Source organism: Erythrolamprus reginae, assembly GCF_031021105.1.
Source record: "Erythrolamprus reginae isolate rEryReg1 chromosome 13 unlocalized genomic scaffold, rEryReg1.hap1 SUPER_13_unloc_5, whole genome shotgun sequence".
In the NCBI taxonomy this organism is placed as follows: domain Eukaryota; kingdom Metazoa; phylum Chordata; class Lepidosauria; order Squamata; family Dipsadidae; genus Erythrolamprus; species Erythrolamprus reginae.
In genome coordinates, this window is record NW_027248449.1 from 386729 (window position 1) to 411764 (window position 25036).

The window sequence follows — 25036 nt, forward strand, 5'->3', positions numbered from 1 at the left end:
CACCTCTTTTGTCCACTCTGGGACTCCGTCTCGTTGATCCACGCCCTGTAAATCTCCACGGGGCTGGTGCGAATCCTCAGGCTGCTGTCCTGCAGGGCCTCCTGCAGTGGCTCTGCCAGGATCTGGCGCAGGGCGTTCTTCCCGCGGGCGTTGCGGTAGAAGCTCACCACCATGCGGATCACGGTGGGGTTCCCCGTCAGGATCTCCCGCGGACGCGTCACTCTGGACCTGGGAGGAAGAGGCAGCCGCTCTCGTTCTAGAACTCGGCACCGCTCCGAGTCTCCGGAGAGGGGGCGGCATACAAATCTAATAAATTATTATTAATCATTATTATTATTATTATTATGAATCCAGCTCTCCTCTGTTCTGCCTGACCAGCTGGCCACGCAACAAGGCAGTGTACAAACACACACACAGACAGGGGTTTGCCAACTCAAAGTTTCTGCACAAAATTGGTTTAGAGCCACAACGACTGTAGAGGAATGTTGGCTTATGATCCAAAGGTCGGGGTTAACGGCTCAACCCAGCGACAAATGTCTCTCGAGCGAGCGTCTGTCAATTATTCACTGGACCGGGTTTCAGAGCTCTAATAATTCTCCAAATCAAATTGATTGATTGATTGATTGATTCGATTTTTACGCCGGCCTTCTCCTTAGACTCAGGGCGGCTTACAACATGTTAGCAATAGCTCTTTTTTTTCTAACAGAGCCAGCCTCTTGCCCCGCCCCTCTCCGGGTCCCAAGCTGTTCTGCCTGACCTCCAGCCACCCAAGAACAAAGTAATAAATCAAACACACAAGCTTGTAAAAACAAAACAAAAAGGGTTTCCTTTATATACAGAGGGCTGTACACCTCCGTGAATGTAAAAGCAATGTCCAGAAGGTCAAAGTTATTCACTCAAGCCAGCACAGTACTTTCAGGCTTAGGTCATCCAGTTACTTCCTGCTCGAGTGTCAGAAAGTTCGCAGAAAGTCCAAAACGAAACCACGGTGCATCAATGTCTCTCTCCAAGGCTTAAACGATAAACTCCCACGAAGATCCCTCCAACCCTCCCTTTTTATCAAGGCTGCAGCAGCGTCATTAAGTCTTATCAGCGGTGGCCCTGTAATTTGTTTCTGCGCTTGTCTTCCCAACGTTCTCCGGACCCGAGCATTCAGAATAGGGTTACTCATTAACTCTTCCCCTTCTGATTCCAAGGGACCACTGGCCGGAGATCTGACCGACACCCTTCCCCTCTCTGTCTCTCCAGTCCCTTCCTGCTCCTTGTCTCTCCCTGTCTCTGCTTCTGGCTCACTGTCTGATTCGGCCTCCAGCCAGATGGCTCCCAGTCCTCTGCGTCAAAATCAGCCACCCCAGGAGCTGGCCTGAAGCCCACCACCACACCAGGGAGCCCAGCTGGTCTCACGGGGGAGGGGGGAGGGGGGAGGGAGGGAGGGCCCGGGACTTACGCGACCTCCTCCTGGAGGGCCCGCTGGAAGAGCTGGAGCAGGAGGTAAGCCTCTCGGGGGCTGGAGGCGTAATTGTAGAGGCTGAAGACCACCGACTCCATGAACTTGGTGGACTTGTTGGGCGGCATCTGCATGAGAAGCTTGGCCAGATACACCGGCTGAGTCTGGAAGGAGGGAGAGGAGTAGCAGGAGAGCAAGGGCACGTAGACTTATATACCACTTCATAGTAAGTGGTAAGTAAGTAAGGGGAGGGGAGGGGAGGGGAGGGGAGGGGAGGGAAGGGAAGGGAAGGAAGGAAGGAAGGAAGGAAGGAAGGAAGGAAGGAAGGAAGGAAGGAAGGAAGGAAGGAAGGAAGGAAGGAAAGACAGCCGCCCACCTGCAGGTGGTAGAAGAGGTGCTGGTAGGCCTCCAGGGCCTCCCGCTTCTCCCTGCTGAGGGCCTTCAGCCCGCTCTCCTTGATCCCGCCCATCCTACTGGACAGCTCCTCCTTGTTCTTCTTGGTCAGCTTCTTGCAATGCGACACCACCTCCTGTGTGCCAGGGGAAGACGCCGGACGATAGGCAAAAGTGAGGTCCCACAGAGCGGGCCTTCTCAGGCAACGTCGTCTGGCGGGACCTAGGGGCAGAGCCTTCTCTGTGGCGGCCCCGGCCCTCTGGAACCAGCTCCCACCACCCTTGCTTTCCGAAAAAATTTGAAAACTCATCTTTGCCACCAGGCCTGGGGCCATTAGGTGATCTCCCCCCCCTGACCAACGAATGTATTTAGAATGAATGGATGTTAATTGAATGTTTTTAAGATTTTAAGGATCTTTTTAATAATAATAAATAATAATAATAACAATAATAATAAATAATAATAACAAATAATAATAAATAATAATAATAATAATAATAATAAATAACAATAATAATAAATAATAATAATAATAAATAATAATAATAATTTATTAGATTTGTATGCCGTCCCCTGGATTCCTGCCCTGCCTCGATGGCTCTGCCGGAACGCCGAGGGCCCCCAGACCACCTCCCCTGCCCAGACGTAAGCAGAGACCTCCTCCGTCCTCCCCCTGACCTGCAAGGTGATCCTGTTCTTGACCAGCAGGCCAATGTTGATGTCCATGAGGTTGAGGTCGCCCTCCAGCTGCTGGTTGGAGCGGATCCCCCTGACCAGCTTTTCCCGGAGTCCCAGAAGCTCCGCCTCCTCCTGGTAGTCACGCTGGCTCTGCTCCAGCAGGTGGGCGAAGCGCCGGACGACGCTGAGCGGGGGGTCCCTGCTGTGCACTGCCAGCGGAGAGAGTGGAGAGCCGGCCGTCGGCCTCACTGCCGCCCCCCCGGAGCCTCTCCCCCCTTCAGGGCAGTGGAGGGCTCCGCGTTGGGTCAGAATCAGCTGCCCTCCCGAAGACTCTCCAGCGGGACCCAACAGACCGGTGCTCTCCCGCCCGTCTCAAAGTGGGCAGAAGTGGCGATTCCCACCAACTGTGAGAAAGAGGCCCCACGAAAGGCCCCGCCACTCACCCAGCATCCTGTAGTCCTCTCTGGCCTTGCTGGCTCGGAAGAAGGCCTGGATCTTGACCACAGCTGCAACCTGTCAAGGACGGAGGACAAGAGGCCTGAGGAGTCGGGGGGATGGTTGTGGTCAGCTCACGGCCAGCTCCTGCGGCCACGGATTTTGGACCAGACGAGCCGGGTCCGTCGGGGCACCGGAGACCCGTGTGGCTCTCAGGGGGCTCAGGCAGTGAGGGGGAAGGAGAGGGGGAAGCGGAAGGTAGAGGGGGAAGAGCCCCCCCCCCACGACCCCACGACCCCACGACCCCCCCAACTCCATTGCAGTCGGGACCGGACACTCACGTTCCTCCGGAAGTAGCGCAGGCGTCCCAGGTAGCGTTTCCGGGCAAGCCACCTCCGAACCCAGGACTGGATCTGGCGCAGGGGAGAGAGAGCAGAGGGGAAGCCCAATAACTGACCCCTCCCAGGGAGGCCAAGAGCCCCCTCCCCTCCAAGCCCACCCCACAGCCGACAGCCCCACAACCCACCTTGATGGCAGCGGCTGTGTTTCTCCTTAGGTAGCGCCTCCTTCCCAAGTAGCTTCTGCGCTGCCGGTGCCCACGCCAGGCGGCCTGGGGGGGGGGGGGGGCAGAAGGCAGAGGTGACCCTCCGATCCCCTCGGGGCCAAGCCCTTCCTCCTTCTGGGGAGGTGGGGGCAGGGGGTCCTTCCCCCGGTGCAGCAGCAGATGCTCCCACGCCCAGCTTTTTCAGTATTTTAAGTTATTAGATTTGTATGCCGCCCCTCTACGAAGACTCCCGGTGTCAACCCCCAGGGGCCCCCGTTTCCCCCCCCCCCCGCAGTCTGGGGCTTCTGAGTCCACCTTGAACCTACTGAGATTCGATCTGCCAAACTGCAGAAGCAGCCTGCAGTGCTGCACTCTAACCACTGCACCGCCACGACTCCTGTAGGAAAGGGCTATCCATGCGCCAATGGCTTTGCCACACCCACCCACTCCGGCTATGGGCAGATCCCGCCCCCTGAACCACCCGGAAGATCAGGCAGAACAGACCCCCAGGGTAGGACCCACCACCCTCGGAGGGGCATTCGTCCGAGCGCAGATATAACTTGGTCAAGAATCATTTACGCGCATCGCAAGGCTGAATCCTTAATAAAAGGCAGAGATTAAATATCTCAGGGTATTTATCAAGGGCCTCTTCGACCTAATATTAGTGGCCCCTCTACCTACAAACACCTCTGCTTACGAATTTTTCAAGATCAGAACCGGGTGTTCAAGATTCTTTTTGCCTCTTCTCAAGAACCATTTCCCACTTACAAACCCCAGCCTCTGAAACTGTAACCAGAAAAGGCAGGGAGAAGCCTCCGTGGGGCCTCTCTGGGAACCTCCTGGGAGGAAACAGGGCCGGAAAGGGCAGGAAGAAGCCTCCGTGGGGCCTCTCTGGGAATCTCCTGGGAGGAAACAGGGCCGGAAAAGGCGGGGAGAAGCCTCCGTGGGGCCTCTCTGGGAATCTCCTGGGAGGAAACAGGGCCGGAAAGGGCAGGAAGAAGCCTCCGTGGGGCCTCTCTGGGAATCTCCTGGGAGGAAACAGGGCCGGAAAAGGCGGGGAGAAGCCTCCGTGGGGCCTCTCTGGGAATCTCCTGGGAGGAAACAGGGCCGGAAAAAGCAGGAAGAAGCCTCCGTGGGGCCTCTCTGGAATCTCCTGGGAGGAAACAGGGCCGGAAAAGGCGGGGAGAAGCCTCCGTGGGGCCTCTCTGGAAATCTCCTGGGAGGAAACAGGGCCGGAAAGGGCAGGAAGAAGCCTCCGTGGGGCCTCTCTGGGAATCTCCTGGGAGGAAACAGGGCCGGAAAGGGCAGGAAGAAGCCTCCGTGGGGCCTCTCTGGGAATCTCCTGGGAGGAAACAGGGCCGGAAAGGGCAGGAAGAAGCCTCCGTGGGGCCTCTCTGGGAATCTCCTGGGAGGAAACAGGGCCGGAAAAGGCGGGGAGAAGCCTCCGTGGGGCCTCTCTGGGAATCTCCTGGGAGGAAACAGGGCCGGAAAAAGCAGGAAGAAGCCTCCGTGGGGCCTCTCTGGGAATCTCTTGGGAGGAAACAGGGCCGGAAAAGGCAGGGAGAAGCCTCCGTGGGGCCTCTCTAGGAATCTCCTGGGAGAAAAAAGGGCTGGAAAAGGTGGGGAGAACCCTTCATGGGGCCTCTCTAGGAATCTCCTGGGAGAAAAAGGGGCCGGAAAAGGCAGGGAGAAGCCTCCGTGGGGCCTCTCTAGGAATCTCCTGGGAGAAAAAAAGGGCTGGAAAAGTTGGGGATAAGCCTTCATGGGGCCTCTCTAGGAATCTCCTGGGAGGAAACAGGGCCAGAAAAGGCAGGGAGAAGCCTCCGTGGGGCCTCTCTAGGAATCTCCTCGGAGATGTGTTTGCCAGATTGGGTGAGGCAACTTTCCTGCCAAGGTGCGCCTGCCCCTACCTGGATTTTGGCCGCTGCCGAGACCTGCTGGGACAGGAACCGTCGCCGAGCCCCCCACTGGCGGCGGAACAGGAAGCCCCTCATCCGGGCCTGGAGTCGGACCACCAGCCAGGCGTGGGATTGCCAGAGGCGCTTCCGGTCATGGCTGGAAGAGACGCAGGTGATGGCCCTCTGCGGGGGAAGAAAGAGGAGAGGGTCACGGGGGGGGGGGGGGCAGCCCAGCTCCGGGCAAAGAGGACACCTTCACTTCAGGAGGACTCCCTGCACGAGGCCGCCTGACGCCCCCCCCCCCCAGAGAGGCGGCAGGAGAAGGGGGCAGCCTATGCCAGGACTGGGACCCTCCATGACATGGTGCAAACGAGGCGGCACCTCCTCTAGCCTTCTCAGCAACCTCCTATAACGAGGGTCTATCCACTGGTTTTCCACTCTCATGTCCTCCTCACTCTCTGACTGGGACCGCTCCCTCGTTGTCACGTCATCCCCCTCTAGTGGTTACTTGGCTACCCCACAGTCCCAGAGTATCCTGAGGGTCCTGGCTCATCCTCCTCAGGATCTGACAGGACCCTCTCAACCCTCGGGATCCGTGACCACTGCGCGGGGTGTGGACGGGCCACAACACCTCTGTGCCGCATTGCACGGAGCAGGTGAGATTCTCTGGCCCAGGGATCTGCTCTGGCCACACCCACCTGGATCTCCTCTCGGCTGAGGTGGGCCTTGTTGAGGGCGAGGGGCTGGGGCTGCTCCCAGGACCCCTCGAAGGACCGCAGGTGGAAGTAGTACTCAGAGCCGTCTCGCAGCCTGTGGCGTACCCAGAGTGCCTCTGAGTGGACACACACACACACACAAACCAAAAGCAAAATATTAACGATGGGGGTTGGGATGGACAAGTGGGGGGGGTCCCCCTCCTCTGTGTTGGGGCCGCCGCACGGACCCTCCCTCCCTCCCTCTTTTACCTGCCGGCCTTCGTGCTGCCAGGATGGCACTGAACTGCGCTTGATAAGCCGTGGCACACTCCGCCACCACGCCACAAAGACCCACGTCAGGGTTGCGGAGGACACTGACCGTCTGCCCTGCGTCCCCCTCCTTGATGGCTTGGTTGATGGCAGCAAGGCCCAGGGCCACTGTGGGGAGGGACAGGGGGGGCTGCAGCTGGGACAGGGAGCAGGAGGTCCTGGGGGGGGCCCACGGTGGGTCGGAACACCTCCCAAGCCCCCCCTTCCTCCCCACAGCTGCTCAGGTCCAGCCCGTCCTTCAGCCCCCTTCCTCCTCGAAGGGACCCCGAGAGCCCCGATCCCCACAACATAGTAATCAGTGTAAAAGCAAATAAGGCGTTCGACTGGGGAAACCACAGGGAGGGTGGAGGCCCTGTTTCCTCCCAGGAGATTCCTAGAGAGGCCCCACGGAAGCTTCTCCCCGCCTTTTCCTCCCCACGGCTGCTCAGGTCCAGCCAGTCCTTCAGCCCCCTTCCTCCCCGAAGGAACCCCGAGAGCCCCCACCCCCATCAGCCTTACTTTTCTGTGCAGCTTGGCTGTCTAGGTTGGCTCTGCGGACCCCCTCCTCGATTTCTTCCCACCACAAGAGGGCTCCGGGGTCTCCTGCTGCCTGCGCAGGGGAGACAGAATGGCCCCATCCTGAGTCACCCAGAAACTGGCAAGTTCCGGACGCGATTCAAAGTGTTGGTGATGACCTATAAAGCCCTACGTGACATCGGACCCAATTACTTGCGGGACCGCCTCCTGCCGCACGAATCCCAGCGACCGGTCAGGTCCCACAGAGTCGGCCTTCTCCGGGCCCCGTCAACCAGACAATGTTGTCTGGCGGGACCCAAGGGAAGAGTCTTCTCTGTGGTGGCCCCGGCCCTCTGGAATCAGCTCCGTACTGCCCCCACCCTCCTCGCCTTCCGTAAAAATCTGAAAACTTATTTATGCCGCCAGGCTTGGGGTCACTGGACCCCATCCTCTGGCCGTTGAATGTGAAGGATGTTTGTATTTGAATGAATTATTTTTAAATGTTTAACTTTTTCTCAGAATATTTTAAACCAATTGTTTATGTTAATTGGATCTAGATGTATTTAAATATTGTGCTTTTAATTGATATGTTGTGAGCCGCCCCGAGTCCACGGAGAGGGAAGGCATACAACCAACATAGAGGGGGCACTTGGACATCCATTTAGTTAGTATACTGTATGTAGCTATGTTGGGTGTTGCAATACAGAAGCTAACAATGTAAGTTTAAGAATGTACTTTTAAGAGCCATTTGCTGGTTGGCCACAAGAGGGAGCCACCGATGCTCCTCTTGGGGGAGTTTATACCAGAGAGAGGTTTATATTTGCTGTGTGTATATTTTGCTGTGTGCGATAACCATTATTAGGATGAAATGTGTATGATATTGGACTGTTCAACTACTATTATTTGCCTATTTGTATATAATAATATTGTTCTATTTTGTACCGTCCGATTCATTGACCGGCTAACCCACGTCGGTACATTAACTCTACTTAAAGTTTGTTGAAGGTTTATTATATTACCTAGACACATTTCAATCACCACCTATGATACACTCGGCATCCCTGAGTCTGTCTCATCCTGCCTTGAAGGTATCCAAGCTGACAGCTGTCACGGCCCCTTCTGGAAGGGAATCCCATCAACCAAGGACCCTCTGGGGTAAGAAGAAATATCTCCCTTTCTTTGTCCTCACTTTCCCACCTGGGACCTTTAGGGAGTGGCCCCCTCGTCCTAATATTGTGGGATAGGGAAAATAATTTTTCTCTCTCCACCTTTGCTATCCCCTGCGTGATTTCACACACTTCGATCAAGTCCCCCCTTCAACGCTGTCTTATAAGGCGGAAGAGACCAAGGCCTTGCAACCTGGTTTCCTAAGGGAGGGGCTCCATTCCCTTGGTCATCCTTGTGGCCCTTTTTTGCACCTTCCATTATTATTATTATTATTATTATTATTATTATTATTATTATTATTATTAGTTGGATTTGTATGCCACTCATCTCCATAGACTCGGGGCGGCTAACAACAGTGATAAAAACCAGCATGTAACAATCCAATACTAAAACAACTAAAAAAACCCTCTTATTATAAAACCAAACATATACACAAACACACCATGCACAAATTGTAAAGGCCAAGGGGGAAAGAGTATCTCAGTTCCCCCATTCCTGAAGGCAGAGGTAGGTTTTAAGGAGCTTACGAAAGGCGAGGAGGGTGGGGGCAATTGTAATCTCCGGAGGGAGTTGGTTCCAGAGGGCCGGGGCCGCCACAGAGAAGGCTCTTCCCCTGGGTCCCACCAAATCCTGACCAGAACTGTACACAGGACTCCGCGTACTCCCCCCGCCCTTCTTTTCCTACCTGGCCTTTCTGCCTCAACATCTGGGCTAGAACAAAATGGTAGCGCCGGGCTCTGGGGAGGGTCACGTCCGAGAGGCCGGCTGATGGCAGGAGCAAAGCCCTGAGAGTTTTCTCTGGACATTCGCCCTGCAGAGCCTCGTTCACCAGCCGGACGGCCAGGATTTCTGCAAGGAGAGAAGAGGGGAGCGTTGGCTGGACCCCGGAGAGGAACCCTCCTTTAAAAGGGTTTGGGTGGAATTATCCCCACGGGGCACCTCAGTGGGGTTGTGAGTGTTCCCTGTCAGCCTCAGGAAGTGTCAGACTCGGAGGACGGAGAGACGGAAGCTTTGATGGACAGTGACATCTCGTCTTATGAACTTAATTCGTTCCATCGCCAGGTGTGTAAGGTGAAATGTTCGTTAGACGAAGCAATTTTCCCCATAGGAAGCGATGTAAAAGCAAATAACGTGTGCAGCCCCCATCCCAAAAGTCACCCCCCTTTTGCCTTGGACCGCTGGGAATCCCCGACTCTGGACTTCCGTTGCCAGCCGAAGCATTGAAACATTGAAACCTAGAAGACTGAAGGCAGAAAAAGACCTCATGGTCCATCTCGTCTGCCCTTATACTATTTTCTGTATTTTATCTTACAATGGATGTATGTTTATCCCAGGCATGGAAGTTTGTTCCAAGCATCTACGACTCTCATGTTGCTTCTGATCTTTCCCTTCAACTAACTTCAGATTGTGTCCCCTTGTTCTTGTGTTCACTTTCCTATTAAAAACACTTCCCTCCTGGACCTTATTTAACCCTTTGACATATTTAAATGTTTCGATCATGTCCCCCCTTTTCCTTCTGTCCTCCAGACTCTACAGATGGAGTCCATGAAGTCTTTCCTGATAGGTTTCATGCTTCAGACCTTCCACCATTCTTGTAGCCCGTCTTTGGACCCCTTCAATTTTGTCCATATCATTTTGTAGGTGAGGTCTCCAGAACTGGACCCAGTATTATTTAAAATGGGGTCTCACCAGTGGGATCACAATCTCCCTCTTGCTGCTTGTGATACCTCCAGCTATGCAGCCAAGTATTCTACTCGCTTTTCCTACCGCCTGACCACACTGCTCACCCATTTGGAGACGGTCAGAAATCACTACCCCTAAATCCTTCTCTTCTGAAGTTTTTGCTAACACAGAACTGCCAATGCAATACTCAGACTGAGGATTCCTTTTCCCCATTTGGAAACATTGAACTGCAGTTTCCATTGCTTTGACCATTTATCTAGTAAAGCTAAATCATTTGCCATATTACAGACCCCTCCAGGAATATCAACCCTATTGCACACTTTAGAGTCATCGGCAAATAGGCAAACCTTCCCTACCCAACCTTCCCCTAGGTCACTCATTGCTGGGATTCCCTTCATTTTTGCCGCCGCTGCTTTGAATCCCAGCGAGGGGAGGGGCTAGAGGAAATCCCAGCGCTCCTGCTGGCAACAGAAGTCCGGCGGTGGGTTTTCCCAAAGTTTTTCAACCTGCCTTTGTTATTGGGTAGTGCGGACACATCTACAAAGGGAGATGACCGATTAAGAAATACGAGAAATAAATCAATCCTCTTCCCTTCTCCTCTCTCGCCCACAACAGTCATCCCTGGACGTGGGTTGGGCCGAGAGTCGCTCCGCGGGCTTCAACGGAGCCTGATTTCAGGAGCGGAGGCTTCGCTCGCTGCCCCAGAGGCCGAGACAGTGGCCTCTTTGGGGGTCACCGAGCCTGGCTCTTTGGCCGTTAGCTTGCAGCCCTGCACACACCGTCCACCGCAATTGAAACCGAGCCTGCTTTGGGCCTTACTGTCCCGCTCTTCTTGGGCGGAGGCGTTCGCATCGTCCACCGAGGCCTGGACGTCGTTCCAACTCAGGAAGCCATCTTGGGTTTCCTTCTTCTGTTTCGACAGGGCCTCAAAGTAACTGAAACAAAAGAGAATTTGTATTTCTAGGCCGCCTTTCTCCGTAGACTCACAACGCCAGGCCGGAGCTGAAAGTTGCGTTGGTCAGTGCTGTCTCGCAGGGCAGCCGGCCAGCAGTTAGCCCAAAAATTAAAACTCGAACGCAAAGGCTTCGAAATGACCAAGAGTCTGTTTACAAGGACACACAAACGAGAACCACAAGAATGTCTTTTACAAGCGCGAGATGATTTCCCCAACCGTGTGGTCCTCGAGCCAAATATTAACTCTACAAATGTCCAGTGCTGTGTCCAGGTTTGTCAGGCAAAAACACTCTTTGCATGCTCTTCTCCTCCAGAGGCACGAACCCCTTCCTCCCGCTTATATACACTCTCTGGGTGTGCAGCTGTGCTCGCTTCCTCCTCCTGAGCCTCCGCAACTGCTCCTGCCTCCCCTGTACCCTTCTCACCCGTACATTCAGGATCGGGTATCTTTATCTCTTCCTCCTCCTCCTCCTCAGACCCTGGCAAAGCCCCAGTTAGGGGGTTGTATAGCCTCTGTAGGTTCCTCACACCTAGACTCTCCCCTCCTCCGCCTCCTACTCGCTCTCTGACTCCTCCGACAGCCACACAGGCTGACCGTGCCCAGATGTCCCCAGTTCATCAGGCTCAAAGTCCGTGGCCAGAGGGCCCGGCTGCGATGCAACCACAACAGTTAGAGCAGTGATTTTCAACCTTTTTTGAGCCGCGGCACATTTTTTACATTTACAAAACCATGGGGCACATTGAGGGGGGGTGGCGGCTAAAAAAAGCTTGGACAAAAAAATTATCTCTTCCTTTCGCTGTATTTCTCTCTCTCCCTCTTTTTTCTCTCCATCCCTCTTTCTTCCTTCTTTCCTCTTTTTTGCTCTTTCTCTCTCCCTCACTACCTCCGTCTTTCTCCCACCTTCCCTCCCTCTCTTTCTCTCTCTTGCTTTCTTTCTCTTTCTTTCTCTCTTGTTTTCTTTCTCTCTTGCTTGCTTTCTCTCTCTTTTTCTTTCTTTCTCTCTGTCTTGCTTTCTTTCTCTTGCTTTCTCTCTTGTTTTCTTTCTCTCTTGCTTGCTTTCTCTCTCTTTTTCTTTCTTTCTCTCTCTTGCTTTCTTTCTCTTGCTTTCTCTCTTGTTTTCTTTCTCTCTTGCTTGCTTTCTCTCTTTTTCTTTCTTTCTCTCTGTCTTGCTTTCTTTCTCTTGCTTTCTCTCTTGTTTTCTTTCTCTCTTGCTTGCTTTCTCTCTCTTTTTCTTTCTCTCTCTTGCTTTCTTTCTCTTGCTTTCTCTCTTGTTTTCTTTCTCTCTTGCTTGCTTTCTCTCTTTTTCTTTCTTTCTCTCTGTCTTGCTTTCTTTCTCTTGCTTTCTCTCTTGTTTTCTTTCTCTCTTGCTTGCTTTCTCTCTTTTTCTTTCTTTCTTTCTCTCTCTCTTGCTTTCTTTCTCTTGCTTTCTCTCGTTTTCTTTCTCTCTTGCTTGCTTTCTCTCTCTTTTTCTTTCTTTCTCTCTGTCTTGCTTTCTTTCTCTTGCTTTCTCTCGTTTTCTTTCTCTCTTGCTTGCTTTCTCTCTCTTTTTCTTTCTTTCTCTCTGTCTTGCTTTCTTTCTCTTGCTTTCTCTTGTTTTCTTTCTCTCTTGCTTGCTTTCTCTCTCTTTTTCTTTCTTTCTCTCTCTTGCTTTCTTTCTCTTGCTTTCTCTCTTGTTTTCTTTCTCTCTTGCTTGCTTTCTCTCTTTTTCTTTCTTTCTCTCTGTCTTGCTTTCTTTCTCTTGCTTTCTCTCGTTTTCTTTCTTGCTTGCTTGCTTTCTCTTTTTCTTTCTCTCTCTCTTGTTTTCTTTCTCTCTGAGCTTCGCGGCACACCTGACCATGTCTCGCGGCACACTAGTGTGCCACGGCACACTGGTTGAAAAACACTGAGTTAGAGCACAGAAATTAATCTGAGTCCACGAGTATCCTTAACTTACAAACATTTGATGACAACTTTCTCAGAAAAAGCGACGTACAACCTGCACTTATGCCCATCACAGCCCCGCCATGTCAATCTTTGGCAATTTCAGGAGCCTGGCAACCATATTGCGTTTACCGTCGGTTGCAGCAATGGTGATTTGCGACCTTTTTGGGGGGCAATTTTCAGCAAAACCCCCCCAAAAAGTCCATTAAGCTGAATTAGATATGGTGACGAGACGGTTAAATAATCAAGAAGAATCGGAATTTTACGATATCTGGCGGAAAGTATATATCTGGTGGGAAACAAGGAATACGAGATAAGTGTGTTGCTATACTATTTTGCATATTTGAATTTAGTATTAGAATTGCACAAGACGGTAATTATGACTACAAATATAAATCCCTTTCATCTCTTTTTTTTTTCCTCTTTGTCTTTTCATAAAAACTTTTTTCTTTTTCATATACAGTGGAACCCCGACATAAGAGCTGCTCTACTTAGGAGCAACTCGAGATAAGAGCTGGGAGGGGAGAGATATTTTTGTTCTACTTACAAGCCCAAATTCGAGATACAAGCGCCAAGGAGCTGTCTCCTGAAGCCAAACGCTAACTTCCGCGTTCGGCTTCAGGAGACAGCTGCGAAGCGGCGCGCGTTTTAAAAGGTTGCAGCCGGCCTGGGGGGCTCGGGGGGGGGCTTGCAGCTTTCTTTCTTGCTCTTTTTCTTTCTCTCTTTTACCTTCCCTTCCTCTATTTCTTCTTTTCTTTCTCCTTCCCACCTTCTTCCCTCCCTCCCTCCCTTCACTCATTCCTCTCTTACTCTCCCCTTTCATAAGTTTCCTTGCTTCCTTCCTCTGTTCCTGTCCCTTCCCCCTTTCTTTCTTTCTTTCTTTCTCTTTTTCTTTCTCTCTTTTACCTTCCCTTCCTCTATTTCTTCTTTTCTTTCTCCTTCCCACCTTCTTCCCTCCCTCCCTCCCTTCACTCATTCCTCTCTTACTCTCCCCTTTCATAAGTTTCCTTGCTTCCTTCCTCTGTTCCTGTCCCTTCCCTCTTTCCTTCCTTCCTTCCCACCCTCCGTCCATTCATTCACCCATTCCTCTCTTGATCGCTTAAAGCCGGTCCCTGGTGCAAAAAGGGTTGGGGACCTCTGTCCTACAGGATTGGGTGGCAGAGAAGTTGAACATATGTAAATTTAAAAGTTTAAGAAAGTTTACAAGTTAAGTGAAAGAAACTTCATTATTCATTTATATGTACATGTACATTTCTTCATTAAAAACATGTCTTTCTGCATAATTTAGACTAACTTTGTGAGTTTTTTGAGGGCTGGAACCAATTAAAATTATTTACATTAATTCCTATGGGGAAAAGTCGTTCGAGATAAGAGCTGCTCGACTTAAGAGCCCAGGTCCGGAACGAATTAAACTCGTATCTCGAGGTACCACTGTATATCTTTATAAATTTTGATACAGACTTAGACTTATATTAAGATTGGTATTTTTATTCTATAGAACAATATGTATTTTATAGATAAACTTTTTACTTTCATATGAAGACTTCTATTTTGTGTGGAGCGACTGTAGCTCCATGAAGTGTTATATGTTTTGTTGGTTGTGTTTGTTACTTTGAAAAAAAACCAATATTAAAAAAAAAAGAGAGAGAGAAAGCTGAATTCAATTAAACGCGTGATTTGATTAACATCCGCGCTGATTCGCTACAAAAATTTGACATTAAATCACGTCCGACTTGGCCACAATTTGCAAGGGAAACCCCGGTGCCAACTGTGGAGGTCATCTGAGGACTTCCTCTCCTCTCAAGGTGACCAGTGCCCAGTCTGTCGGCTACTGTGAGGCCACAGGGTGTCCAGGGGGGGAAGGCATTTTGAAATTCCCTGACATTTCCCTGCCACTTGCGATCTAGCTAAGGCCACGGTCGTAGAGGACGTCACAACAAACGGCCAAGCCCTGGAGAAACATCTGGTGGCTGAGGAAGCAAGTTCTCGCCACAGTTATGATCATTTTTGCTTGACTCTGCCAGACAGCGGGATCCGGTTCTTTTAACGTGATTTCTCCCTGATTTATTCCGGTTTCTTTTTCACGAACCCCCTGATATTTCCCGAACCGCCGATTTCCCGATGTCCCAGGTTTGCTGGACACCCTGACCTAGCACCGGGTGCTGAGGAGCTTGGCCGGACCGCTTACCGCTGCGCGTGACCCTCTTCGACGCCGGAGAGTCCCAGGGCGGAGCTGAGGAGGCTCCTCCAGAAGCCGCGGCTGTCTCCATCCTCGAGCGCCTGGTTGACCAGGGCCACCGCGGACAGCATCTCCACGGCCACAAAGAGCTCTTCCTGGGCCAGCCTCCCCTGCAAGAAAGGAGGCCGGGCGTTGGCTTTCTTCCCCAAAAAAGACAGCTGTGCCCCCCCAAAAAGGCCCAAGTGGACACCATTGCCATGCAGGCCAAGACTCTGCATGTTTCAATTCAATTCCTGTGGATTGACCAACCACGTCTGCTGGGAGTTTGTTCCAAGCATCTACGACTCTTTCATTAAAATAATATTTTCTCATGTTGCTTTTGATCTTTCCCCCCAACTCACCTCAGATTGTGTCCCCTTGTTCTTGTGTTCACTTTCCTATTAAAAACACTTCCCTCCTGAACCTTATTTAACCCTTTAATATATTTAAATGTTTCGATCATGTCCCCCCTTTTCCTTCTGTCCTCCAGACTCTACAGATGGAGTCCATGGAGTCTTTCCTGGTCAGTTTTAGGCTTAAGACCTTCCACCATTCTTGTAGCCCATCTTTGGACCCCTTCAATTTTGTCCATATCTCTTTTTGTAGGTGAGGTCTCCAGAACTGGACACAGTATTATTCCAAACGGGGTCTCACCAGCACTCTATATAAGGGGATCACAATCTCCCTCTTCCTGCTTGTGATACCTCTAGCTATGCAGCCAAGCATCCTACTTGCTTTTCCTACCGCCTGACTGCACTGCTCACCCATTTTGAGACTGTCAGAAATCACTACCCCTAAATCCTTTTCTTTTGAAGTATTTGCCAACACTGAACTGCCAATGCAAGACTCAGATTGAGGATTCCTTTTCCCCAAGTGCATTATTTGACATTTGGAAACATTCAACTGCAGTTTCCATTGCTTTGACCATTTATCTAGTAAAGCTAAATCCTTTTCCGTATTACAGACGCCTCCAAGAATATCAGAAATCACGACCCCTAAATCCTTCTGAAGTTTTTGCTAGCAAAGAACTGCCAATACGATACTCAGATTGAGGATTCCTTTTCCGCATTTGGAAACATTAAACTGCAGTTTCCATTGCTTTGACCACTTATCTAGTAAAGCTAAATCCTTTGCCATATTACAGACGCCTCCAGGAATATCAACCCTATTGCCCACTTTAGAGTCATGGGCAAATAGGCAAACATTCCCTACCAAACCTTCCCCTGTGACACTCACAAACAAAAGTGGCAGCTCCTTGGGCTGGGACCTCCCTCCCTCCCACCCCACAGGAAACCTTCGGGGCCCCACTCACCTGAGGGTGCTGCCGCTGCAGGGCAGAGAGGTCCCGCTGGTAGAGCTGAGCGGCAAAGGGGAAGACGTCCGGCAACTGAGCCTCAGGGCTGGCCAGGGCGCGCACCGTCTCTCCCGCAATGCCTCTCCGCAAGGCGGTGTTGATGTGGCTCACAGCCTGCGCAGCTGGACAGGGGACATCAGGGGAGGGGGCTCAGGGGTTTGAGGTGTTGGGGCAAGGAGAGGCCCAGGGCTAACAGGGAAAGGGCAGGACTCTCCCCCCTTTGCAGGAGGACTCCCCCCAGGGTTCTTTTGTCCCCCCAGAGCAAGGCGACACCCAAGGTCTTGTCCTGGAGCACCAGGCCACTCACCGGCACGCTCCTGGTCACTCCTCTGGTTGGCCGCGTAAAGTCCGGCTTGAATTTCTGCTTGCTCAAGCACGTCGAGGTATCCCAGTTCCTGAGAAAAAAAGGGAAGGGAAGGAAGGAAAAAGGAGGAAAAGAGATGAGAGAAAGAGAGAGGAAGGAAGGAAGGAAGTCCTGAATAAACCACTAGCAAGAGAGGTGACCAACCTCAGCCGTGGTTAGGAAGTGTAAGCAGTCTTGGGCTCCCCCGTTGGCCCGGTTGGAGGGGAAAGAGCCAGGAGGGCCCCCACCACCACCACCACTTTTGTGAAGGCATCCAAGCCCCAAATTTGCTTCTTCAGACAAGGTTCAACAAAGCGGTTGTCCGAGAACCCAGGAGAAGGAGACGAGGACTTCAGGGGGGCCACACAAAATGCTCCCGTGGGGTTGGCGGCATCGGAGGGGGTTGCCATTTCCCCAGCAGCTCCCTCCCAGCGTCCACCTCCTCTTCCTGGGACGGAGCCTCTTCTGGGGGCCTTACAGAAGGGGTACAGTCCGGAAACACCACCCCCCCCCAGCCAAAGGGGAACCCCCTGTCGTCCCTCCCCTCCAGCGTACCAGGGCCTTCTCCTCCCGGTCCGCAGAGAGTTGATCCAGGTACCAGCTGGCGTTGTCCCTCCGCAGGCTCTTCAGGGCCAGGAGGGGGTCTTGCAGGACGTGGTACAAGATCTGGGGGTCCTGGGCCTCCAGAGCATCGTCCACCGCCTCAAGGGCCCTCCTGGCTGGTGGAAAGGAGACGGGCAGTTGGAAGGGGCCTCGCAGGTCATCTAGCCCAACCCCCTTGTCAGGACCCTGAACGTATCCATATTGGATTACAATACCTACAGACTATGGATGTATGTCTATACGATATACCTTTAAGGGATGGACCAGGGTTGGCCACTAGAGGGAGCCAAAGGAGGAGGGGTTTTTAACTGATAGTTACTACATGTGTCTAGAGCTGTGGGCGGATGTGAACTGGTTTGTATTGGACATTGAGATTGTGTTTGTGATTAGAAGTGTAAAGAGATTATTCTACCTTGTGGCTGTGTATAATATATATATATATACAGTGGTCCCTCTACTTATGAACGTAATTCATTCCGTGACCAAGTTCTTAAGTAGAAAAGTTTGTAAGAAGAAGCAATTTTCCCCATAGGAATCAATGGAAAAGCAAATAAGGCATTCGATTGGGGAAACCACGGGGAGGGTGGAGGCCCTGTTTCCTCCATGGAGATTCCTAGAGAGTCCCCACGGAGGCTTCTCCCTGCCTTTTCCGGCCCTGTTTCCTCCCAGGTGATTCCTAGAGAGGCTCCACAGAGGCTTCTCCCTGCCTTTTCCGGCCCTGTTTCCTCCCTGTAGATTCCTAGAGAGGCCCCACGGAGGCTTCTCCCCACCTTTTCCGGCTCTGTTTCCTCCCAGGTGATTCCTAGAGAGGCCCCACGGAGGCTTCTCCCCGCCTTTTCCAGCCCTGTTTCCTCCCAGGAGATTTCTAGAGAGGCCCCACGGAGGCTTCTCCCCGCCTTTTCCGGCCCTGTTTCCTCCCATGAGATTCCTAGAGAGGCCCCACGGAGGCTTCTCCCCACCTTTTCCGGCTCTGTTTCCTCCCAGGTGATTCCTAGAGAGGCCCCACGGAGGCTTCTCCCCGCCTTTTCCAGCCCTGTTTCCTCCCAGGAGATTTCTAGAGAGGCTCCACGGAGGCTTCTCCCCACCTTTTCCGGCTCTGTTTCCTCCCAGGTGATTCCTAGAGAGGCCCCACGGAGGCTTCTCCCCGCCTTTTCCAGCCCTGTTTCCTCCCAGGAGATTTCTAGAGAGGCTCCACAGAGGCTTCTCCCTGCCTTTTCCGGCCCTGTTTCCTCCCAGGAGATTTCTAGAGAGGCCCCCACGGAGGCTTCTCCACACCTTTTCTGGCCCTGTTTCCTCCCTGGAGATTCCTAGAGAGGCCCCTACAGAGGCTTCCCCCCCCCCCCCCAAAACAGAATGCGGAAAGGAAGCCAGCCATGGTTAGGGCCTTCAAAAACCCAAACCACGGGCTGGACCATTGTTTCTCAACCTGGGCAAGTTGAAGATGGATGGACTTCAACTCCCAGAATTCCTTAGTCAGCGTCCATTATGGTTCCAACCCATATCCTGGTCTACTCACTGTTCACCAGATTGATGCTGCCTTGAATTTCAGCTTGGGTCAAACAGCGGTCGTAGATGTCTTCCCCATCGGGTATCTCCTGTAGATGCTGGGAACAAGCAAAGCGAAAGACAAATGGTCCACAGCGGCATTTTATTTTATTTTATTTTATTTTATTTATTGCCCCTCTCTGGGAGCCTACCAGGCGTTCTGTGCACGGATTCTTGGAGTGGACCCACCAACTTAAAAAAGTCCCTTAAAAAGCTTAAGCTATGACGTGTGACTTATTACTTGTTTTGTTTATGGCTCCTGGCTAGCTCTAATTAGCCATAAATTTTAGAAGGACTTGTGGAATGTCTTTCGTGCTACTTCCAAGCTTATCTACCTAGCTGCTGAGATAATAATGACGAGGAAAGAAAACTGCGTGCAGAGTTGAAACGTAGAGGCGAAAACAAAGAGGAGATGAGTCTACGGAGACGGGGGGAGGGGCATACCAATTTAATAAATAAATAAACAAACAAATAAATAAATAAATGTTTTGCCCCAAGTATTATACGAATCAGCCTGAACTCAGGACGCCTACCTGGTTCTTTGCGTTCTCCGACTTCTCTCCTTTGGCCCGGCGTAGCTCTTCCTGGTAGGGCTCCCCCAAACTCTCCTGCACCCCGGTCAGCATGGCGCTGGGGTTGCCCAAGGCTGCCACCGTCTCCGCCAAGACCCCCACGTCTAGGGCCTGGTTGATGGCCAGGATGGCGGCGTGCACTGAAGGGGAGAAGCCAGGTTATAGTGTCGGGGGGGGGGGGGAGGAGAGCCGCGGATCCCACCAACCAAACAGCGGTCAAGGCCTACGGTACCGGCTGCCTCGTCGACCGAGAGCTCCTTGGCCAGGATGCCGCCGATTTTGCTGAAGGAGGGGAGCTGCAGGCCGTACTTCTCCAGTTCCCCTGTCATGTGGTTGATTTCCTCATCTGGAAGAAAGAAGGGGGGGGGGAGAAAGGGGAGGGGTCCATGTGCCAGGTCAGGCAAGGGGGGGGGGGCGGCTGCCCTTCTCCCCCTCCCCAAACCCCATCCCTGTCGAGGCGTTTTTATTGGGTATATAACTATAAGACATCAAATATTTTATCACATGTTTACATCTTACATCTGTTAGTATATGGGGTCTTTTTAAATCTTTAATATTTTAAATTGTCAGATTATTTATGATTTGTTTCCACGTGTTGTGAGCCGCCCCGAGTCTTCGGAGAGGGGCGGCATACAAATCTAAGTAATAAATAAATAAATAAATAAATAAATCTTCGAATATACTTATGTCTCAAAATACGAAACAACGCATCACAACATCCCATCCCATAACCCTAGCCCTCCCTTCTTCCTTTGTGTGTTTCCACAGCCCATAACAACAGTGGTCATATTCCATTTTAAATATAAATATAAACATCAGACATACAGTGACACTTAAAGTCATAATTGATTCTAAATACCGGTACATATTTTCTCACGTTGCTTCTGATCTTTCCCCCCAACTAACCTCAGATTGTGTCCCCCTTGTTCTTGGGTTCAGTTTCCTATTAAAAACACTTCCCTCCTGTGTTGTAATCCTAGGTTCAAGTTTGTTCCAAGCATCTACTACTCTTCCAGTCAAATCATATTTTCTCACGTTGCTTTTGATCTTTCCCTCCAACTAACTTCAGATTGTGTCCCCTTGTTCTTGTGTCCACTTTCCTATTAAAAACACTTAAACCCTCCTGGACCTTATTTAAACCCTTTGACATATTTAAATGTTTCCATCATGTCCCCCCTTTTCCTTCCGTCCTCCAGACTCTACAGATGGAGTCCATGAAGTCTTTTTCAATGCTTATATTTCAATAAAAATATTTTTAAAAAAAACCAAAATCCAAGCCCCACTTAAACAACACAATATAACTCCAAGTAAATCAAAGTTCTGTGAAATCCAACTTAGGAAGCAACACTGACGGACCGTCCATTTCACCGGCTGTTTTGCAAATGGAATAGCTGTGCAAATGAAATATTCAACGAGGATATTTCATTCATTCAGATCTAGGGTGGGTTACTGAAAGAGTTGTAGATGCTTGGAACAAACTCCCAGCAGACGTGGTAGATAAATCCACATTGACTGAATGTAAACATGCCTGGGATAAACATAGACCCATCCTGAGATAAAATACAGGAAATAGTATAAGGGCAGACGAGATGGACCATGAGGTCTTTTTCTGCCGTCAGTCTTCTATGTTTCTAACATGAGAAAATATTATTTCACTGAAAGAGTCGTAGATGCTTGGAACAAACTTCCATGCCTGGGATAAACATATATCCCTCCTAAGATAAAATACAGGAAATAGTATAAGGGCAGATTAGATGGACCATGAGGTCTTTTTCTGCCTCAGTCTTCTATGTTTCTAATATGAGAAAATATTATTTCACTGAAAGAGTAGTAGATGCTTGGAACAAACTTCCATGCCTGGGATAAACATAGATCCATCCTAAGATAAAATACAGGAAATAGTATAAGGGCAGACGAGATGGACCACGAGGTCTTTTTCTGCCGTCAGTCTTCTATGTTTCTAACATGAGAAAATATTATCTCACTTAAAGAGTCGTAGATGCTTGGAACAAACTTCCATGCCTGGGATAAACATAGATCCATCCTAAGATAAAATACAGGACATAGTATAAGGGCAGACGAGATGGACCAGGAGGTCTTTTTCTGCCGTCAGTCTATGTTTCTAACATGAGAAAATATTATCTCACTGAAAGAGTGGTAGATGCTTGGAACAAACTTCCATGCCTGGGATAAACATAGATCCATCCTAAGATAAAATACAGGAAATAGTATAAGGGCAGACGAGATGGACCATGAGGTCTTTTTCTGCCGTCAGTCTTCTAGGTTTCTAACATGAGAAAATATTATCTCACTGAAAGAGTAGTAGATGCTTGGAACAAACTTCCATGCCTGGGATAAACATATATCCCTCCTAAGATAAAATACAGGAAATAGTATAAGGGCAGATTAGATGGACCATGAGGTCTTTTTCTGCCTCAGTCTTCTATGTTTCTAATATGAGAAAATATTATTTCACTGAAAGAGTAGTAGATGCTTGGAACAAACTTCCATGCCTGGGATAAACATAGATCCATCCTAAGATAAAATACAGGAAATAGTATAAGGGCAGACGAGATGGACCATGGGGTCTTTTTCTGCCGTCAGTCTTCTATGTTTCTATGTTTATTTGAGGGTTCATTTTTTCCAGCAGTATATTTATATAATGGCCTTCAACCTCTTGGATTCTGTCAAAAAACCGCGCCCAAGAATTCCCGGCGTCCTTCCGTCCACCTTACCCGTGAAGTCGACTTTTCCATACAGGTCCTGAATCTGGGGAGCCAGCCCTCGTTTAAACAGGTACAAGCTGCAAAACAAACGAGAGGGTTTGGGTTCGAAGTAGGTCGGACACTGGTCAGTTGGGAGGAGGATGAAGATATTGAGGACTTGGATTCAGATAGGGTTGATGAATTGGTGGCTTTACAGGTAGTAGAACAGGTGGGAGGCCAGCCACGGGATGGGGCTATGAGTCCAGAATCTAGCGAGGAAGAACCAGACGCTCGCTGGGTAAACCCTAAATTCAGAAGGGCCCAAAAACGCAGAGAACAGAGGTCCGGAAGAAGATATTAAGGAGAGGAAGGGGTTAAATACTGTAGTGATGTATTTGGCACGTCAGGGGGTCAGTGGGGAAGAAGGGGGGAGTTTTCAACGTTGCCGAAGGGGAAAATGGATGTTTTTCTTGCCGCTCCCAAGTAAGCAAAAGCATTTTGTGTTGTATTTAGTCAGTGCTGCTGTTTTTTTATAGCTATGTAATTAGGAAATAAATCTTGTTAAGTGGAGAAGGAATGTGAGGAATGCAGTTTAATGGAGATAACGGACTGAGCGCCTGTATGGAACGTGTTTGAATTCTGCATGAATATTGTATTTTTCCCCTTTAATAATAATAATAATAATAATAATAATAATAGTAATAATAGTAATAATAATAATTTATTAGATTTGTATGCCGCCCCTCTCCGAAAACTCGGGGCAGCTCACCCAGGGGAAGAGCCTCCTCTGTGGTGGCCCCGGCCCTCTGGAACCAACTCTCCCCAGAGATTAGAATTGCCCCCACCCTCCTCGCCTTTCGTAAGCTTCTTAAAACCCACCTCTGTCGTCAGGCATGGGGGAATTGAGATATTCTTTCCCCCTAGGCCTTTACAATTTTATGCATGGTGTGTCTGTATGGATGTTTGGTTTTATAATAAGGGTTTTTAACTGTTTATACTGGATTGTCATATGCTGTTTACTACTGTTGTTAGCCGCCCCGAGTCTGCGGAGAGGGGCGGCATACAAATCCAATCCAATCCAATCCAATCCAATAAAATAAAATAAAGTAAAGTAAAGTAAAGTAAAGTAAAGTAAAGTAAAGTAAAGTAAAGTAAAGTAAAGTAAAGTAAAGTAAAGTAAAGTAAAGTAAAGTAAAGTAAAGTAAAGTAAAGTAAAGTAAAGTAAAATAAAATAAAAATTGTATTTAACTTTATTCAACTTTATTGCATTTAATGTATTTCACCCCCGTAAAAGCCTTGTGGGTCTCCAGTAATTTACCTTTTTATTTTTATTTTTTTTTAATATTTTTTATTGTTTTCAAAAAGGACAGACAAAAACATACAACATTTAACATTTAAAGAGCTACCATTGCTCCGCTTATCGTAGAAGTCTAACTAATGTCTATATATATATATAAAAAGCAATAAACAAATTATTAATAATGCAAAAAGAAAACAAAATAAAAACTTCTGGGTTAGTTATCGTATAAACTATTTAATTCTATCTTATAATTTTCAAATAATCATTTATTCTTACATATTTAATTTTTAATACTATTTTTAACGTTCCACCAATCCTAAACTTTATCCCATATTTTGTAAAATTCCGTGTTTCGGTTTGGTTATTCAAACGTTTAGCCATCCTGTCTAATTCTGCACATTCTATAATTTTTTTAAATACCTCCGTGTCTTTCGGTATCGTCTTTTCTTTCCATTTCTGGAAGCAGTAATTTACCTTTTTAAATAGGTGAAATTTCAGTCCTTCCTCTTATTGTAGGGTTCTCTTTTCTTTCCAGTAAATTACTAAAGAGTTTGTGTGTACAGAAAGAAGCTACTACTCACGCTGGTCTTGCAAGGGGTTTTGGGGAGGTGGGGGTTAGGGTTAGGGTTAAGACAGAGTTAAAATTGCATTCAGGATCAGGGATTGACGAAGGAGCAAAGATCTCTGCCTGCCTTGCAAAGGAAAGTTAATCTTTGGATGGGGCACCACAAGGAAACCCTACAGGCAACGTTAGGAAGCAGGAAAACCCACAAGACTTCCGGAAGTGGCAAAGTTCACCCCTGCCCCCCCCCCACCCCTTGTGAACTCAGGCCATAGTGGGTGGGGGCCATGTCTTTTCTCCCACCCCCCACCCCCAAGAAGGCTGACCTTAAGGCATGGATGCAGTATACCACGCGTGGCATGTTCTTCTTGTCGTAGATGTCGGTGGTCTCGGGGTGAAAAATCTGGGGGGAAACGGAGGAAGGGGGGGTGTCAAAGGACGGAGGGGACACCCAGGGGGGCAGTCTGGGGGTGGGGGCGCTTACCGCAGGCAGCCCAACGCGGCTCATGGCGTCCCGCCAGCGGTTGATGTTGTCCGTGTGCCGGAAGTGGAGCCCGCAGGCCTTCAGGGAGGAAGAGGAGAAGACAAGACAGACGACGGTCAGCTCTCCAAGACCAGGGGGGGACAGGGGGCCACTCCAGGACTAAGCAGCCCCCAGTTTGGGAGCCAGAAGGAAGGACTCAACAGCAGTGGTGTTAGAAAGTTTAAATAATCATTGGCTCCCTCTTGTGGACGACTAGCAAATGACACGTAAAGGTGCAGTCTTAAGCTTACATTGTTAGCTCCTGTATTGCAACACCCAACATAGCTACATACAGTGTAAGTGCCAGGCCTCCCCCCGCCATTCCCGAGACGCCCAGAGCAGCTCTTGGGCCCCATGCACCAGAGTGACCCCAATGCCTAGGGGGGAAGCCCGTCCCAGCCCCAGAGGGCTCCAGCCCCCTGAGCCCCTCTCACCTGGAATCTGGCCTGGTTGAGGTCGTAGATCTTGCCCAGCGGACAGGCCTCGGGGGAAAAGAAGTGGCCCAGCTTGGCCAGGGTGACGCCGTTGCGCAAACTCTCCTCCAGCTCCGTCGGAGGGGGCAGCGGCTCCTTCAGGCAAGACTCCATCCAGCTGAAGGAGAAAGGTAGAAGGTTGGACGGCTGAGAAAGACCCCCTGGTCCATCTCGTCTGCCCCTGGACTCTGTCCTGTA

The 25036-nt window shown here is 50.0% G+C and overlaps 1 protein-coding gene across 2 annotated transcripts in view; it reads right to left on the reverse strand.

The window, feature by feature from the left end:
• The window catches only part of IQGAP3 (IQ motif containing GTPase activating protein 3), a 49095-nt gene that overhangs the window by 16511 nt on the left and 7548 nt on the right, over positions 1 to 25036 (reverse strand). For both annotated transcript variants that reach the window (XM_070730261.1, XM_070730259.1), the window contains exons 3-26: positions 24800 to 24956; positions 24327 to 24404; positions 24169 to 24245; positions 22011 to 22078; positions 19508 to 19621; positions 19237 to 19415; positions 18675 to 18762; positions 17111 to 17274; positions 16520 to 16607; positions 16171 to 16334; positions 14829 to 14989; positions 10585 to 10700; positions 8768 to 8931; positions 6919 to 7009; positions 6361 to 6528; positions 6094 to 6227; positions 5408 to 5578; positions 3480 to 3563; positions 3295 to 3366; positions 2962 to 3031; positions 2519 to 2727; positions 1824 to 1976; positions 1448 to 1611; positions 4 to 228 (exon numbers count right to left, since the gene is read on the reverse strand). In XM_070730261.1, the coding sequence (XP_070586362.1) occupies positions 4 to 228; positions 1448 to 1611; positions 1824 to 1976; positions 2519 to 2727; positions 2962 to 3031; positions 3295 to 3366; positions 3480 to 3563; positions 5408 to 5578; positions 6094 to 6227; positions 6361 to 6528; positions 6919 to 7009; positions 8768 to 8931; positions 10585 to 10700; positions 14829 to 14989; positions 16171 to 16334; positions 16520 to 16607; positions 17111 to 17274; positions 18675 to 18762; positions 19237 to 19415; positions 19508 to 19621; positions 22011 to 22078; positions 24169 to 24245; positions 24327 to 24404; positions 24800 to 24956 (3159 nt within the window). The remainder of the gene's footprint in view (positions 1 to 3; positions 229 to 1447; positions 1612 to 1823; positions 1977 to 2518; positions 2728 to 2961; positions 3032 to 3294; positions 3367 to 3479; positions 3564 to 5407; positions 5579 to 6093; positions 6228 to 6360; positions 6529 to 6918; positions 7010 to 8767; positions 8932 to 10584; positions 10701 to 14828; positions 14990 to 16170; positions 16335 to 16519; positions 16608 to 17110; positions 17275 to 18674; positions 18763 to 19236; positions 19416 to 19507; positions 19622 to 22010; positions 22079 to 24168; positions 24246 to 24326; positions 24405 to 24799; positions 24957 to 25036) is intronic.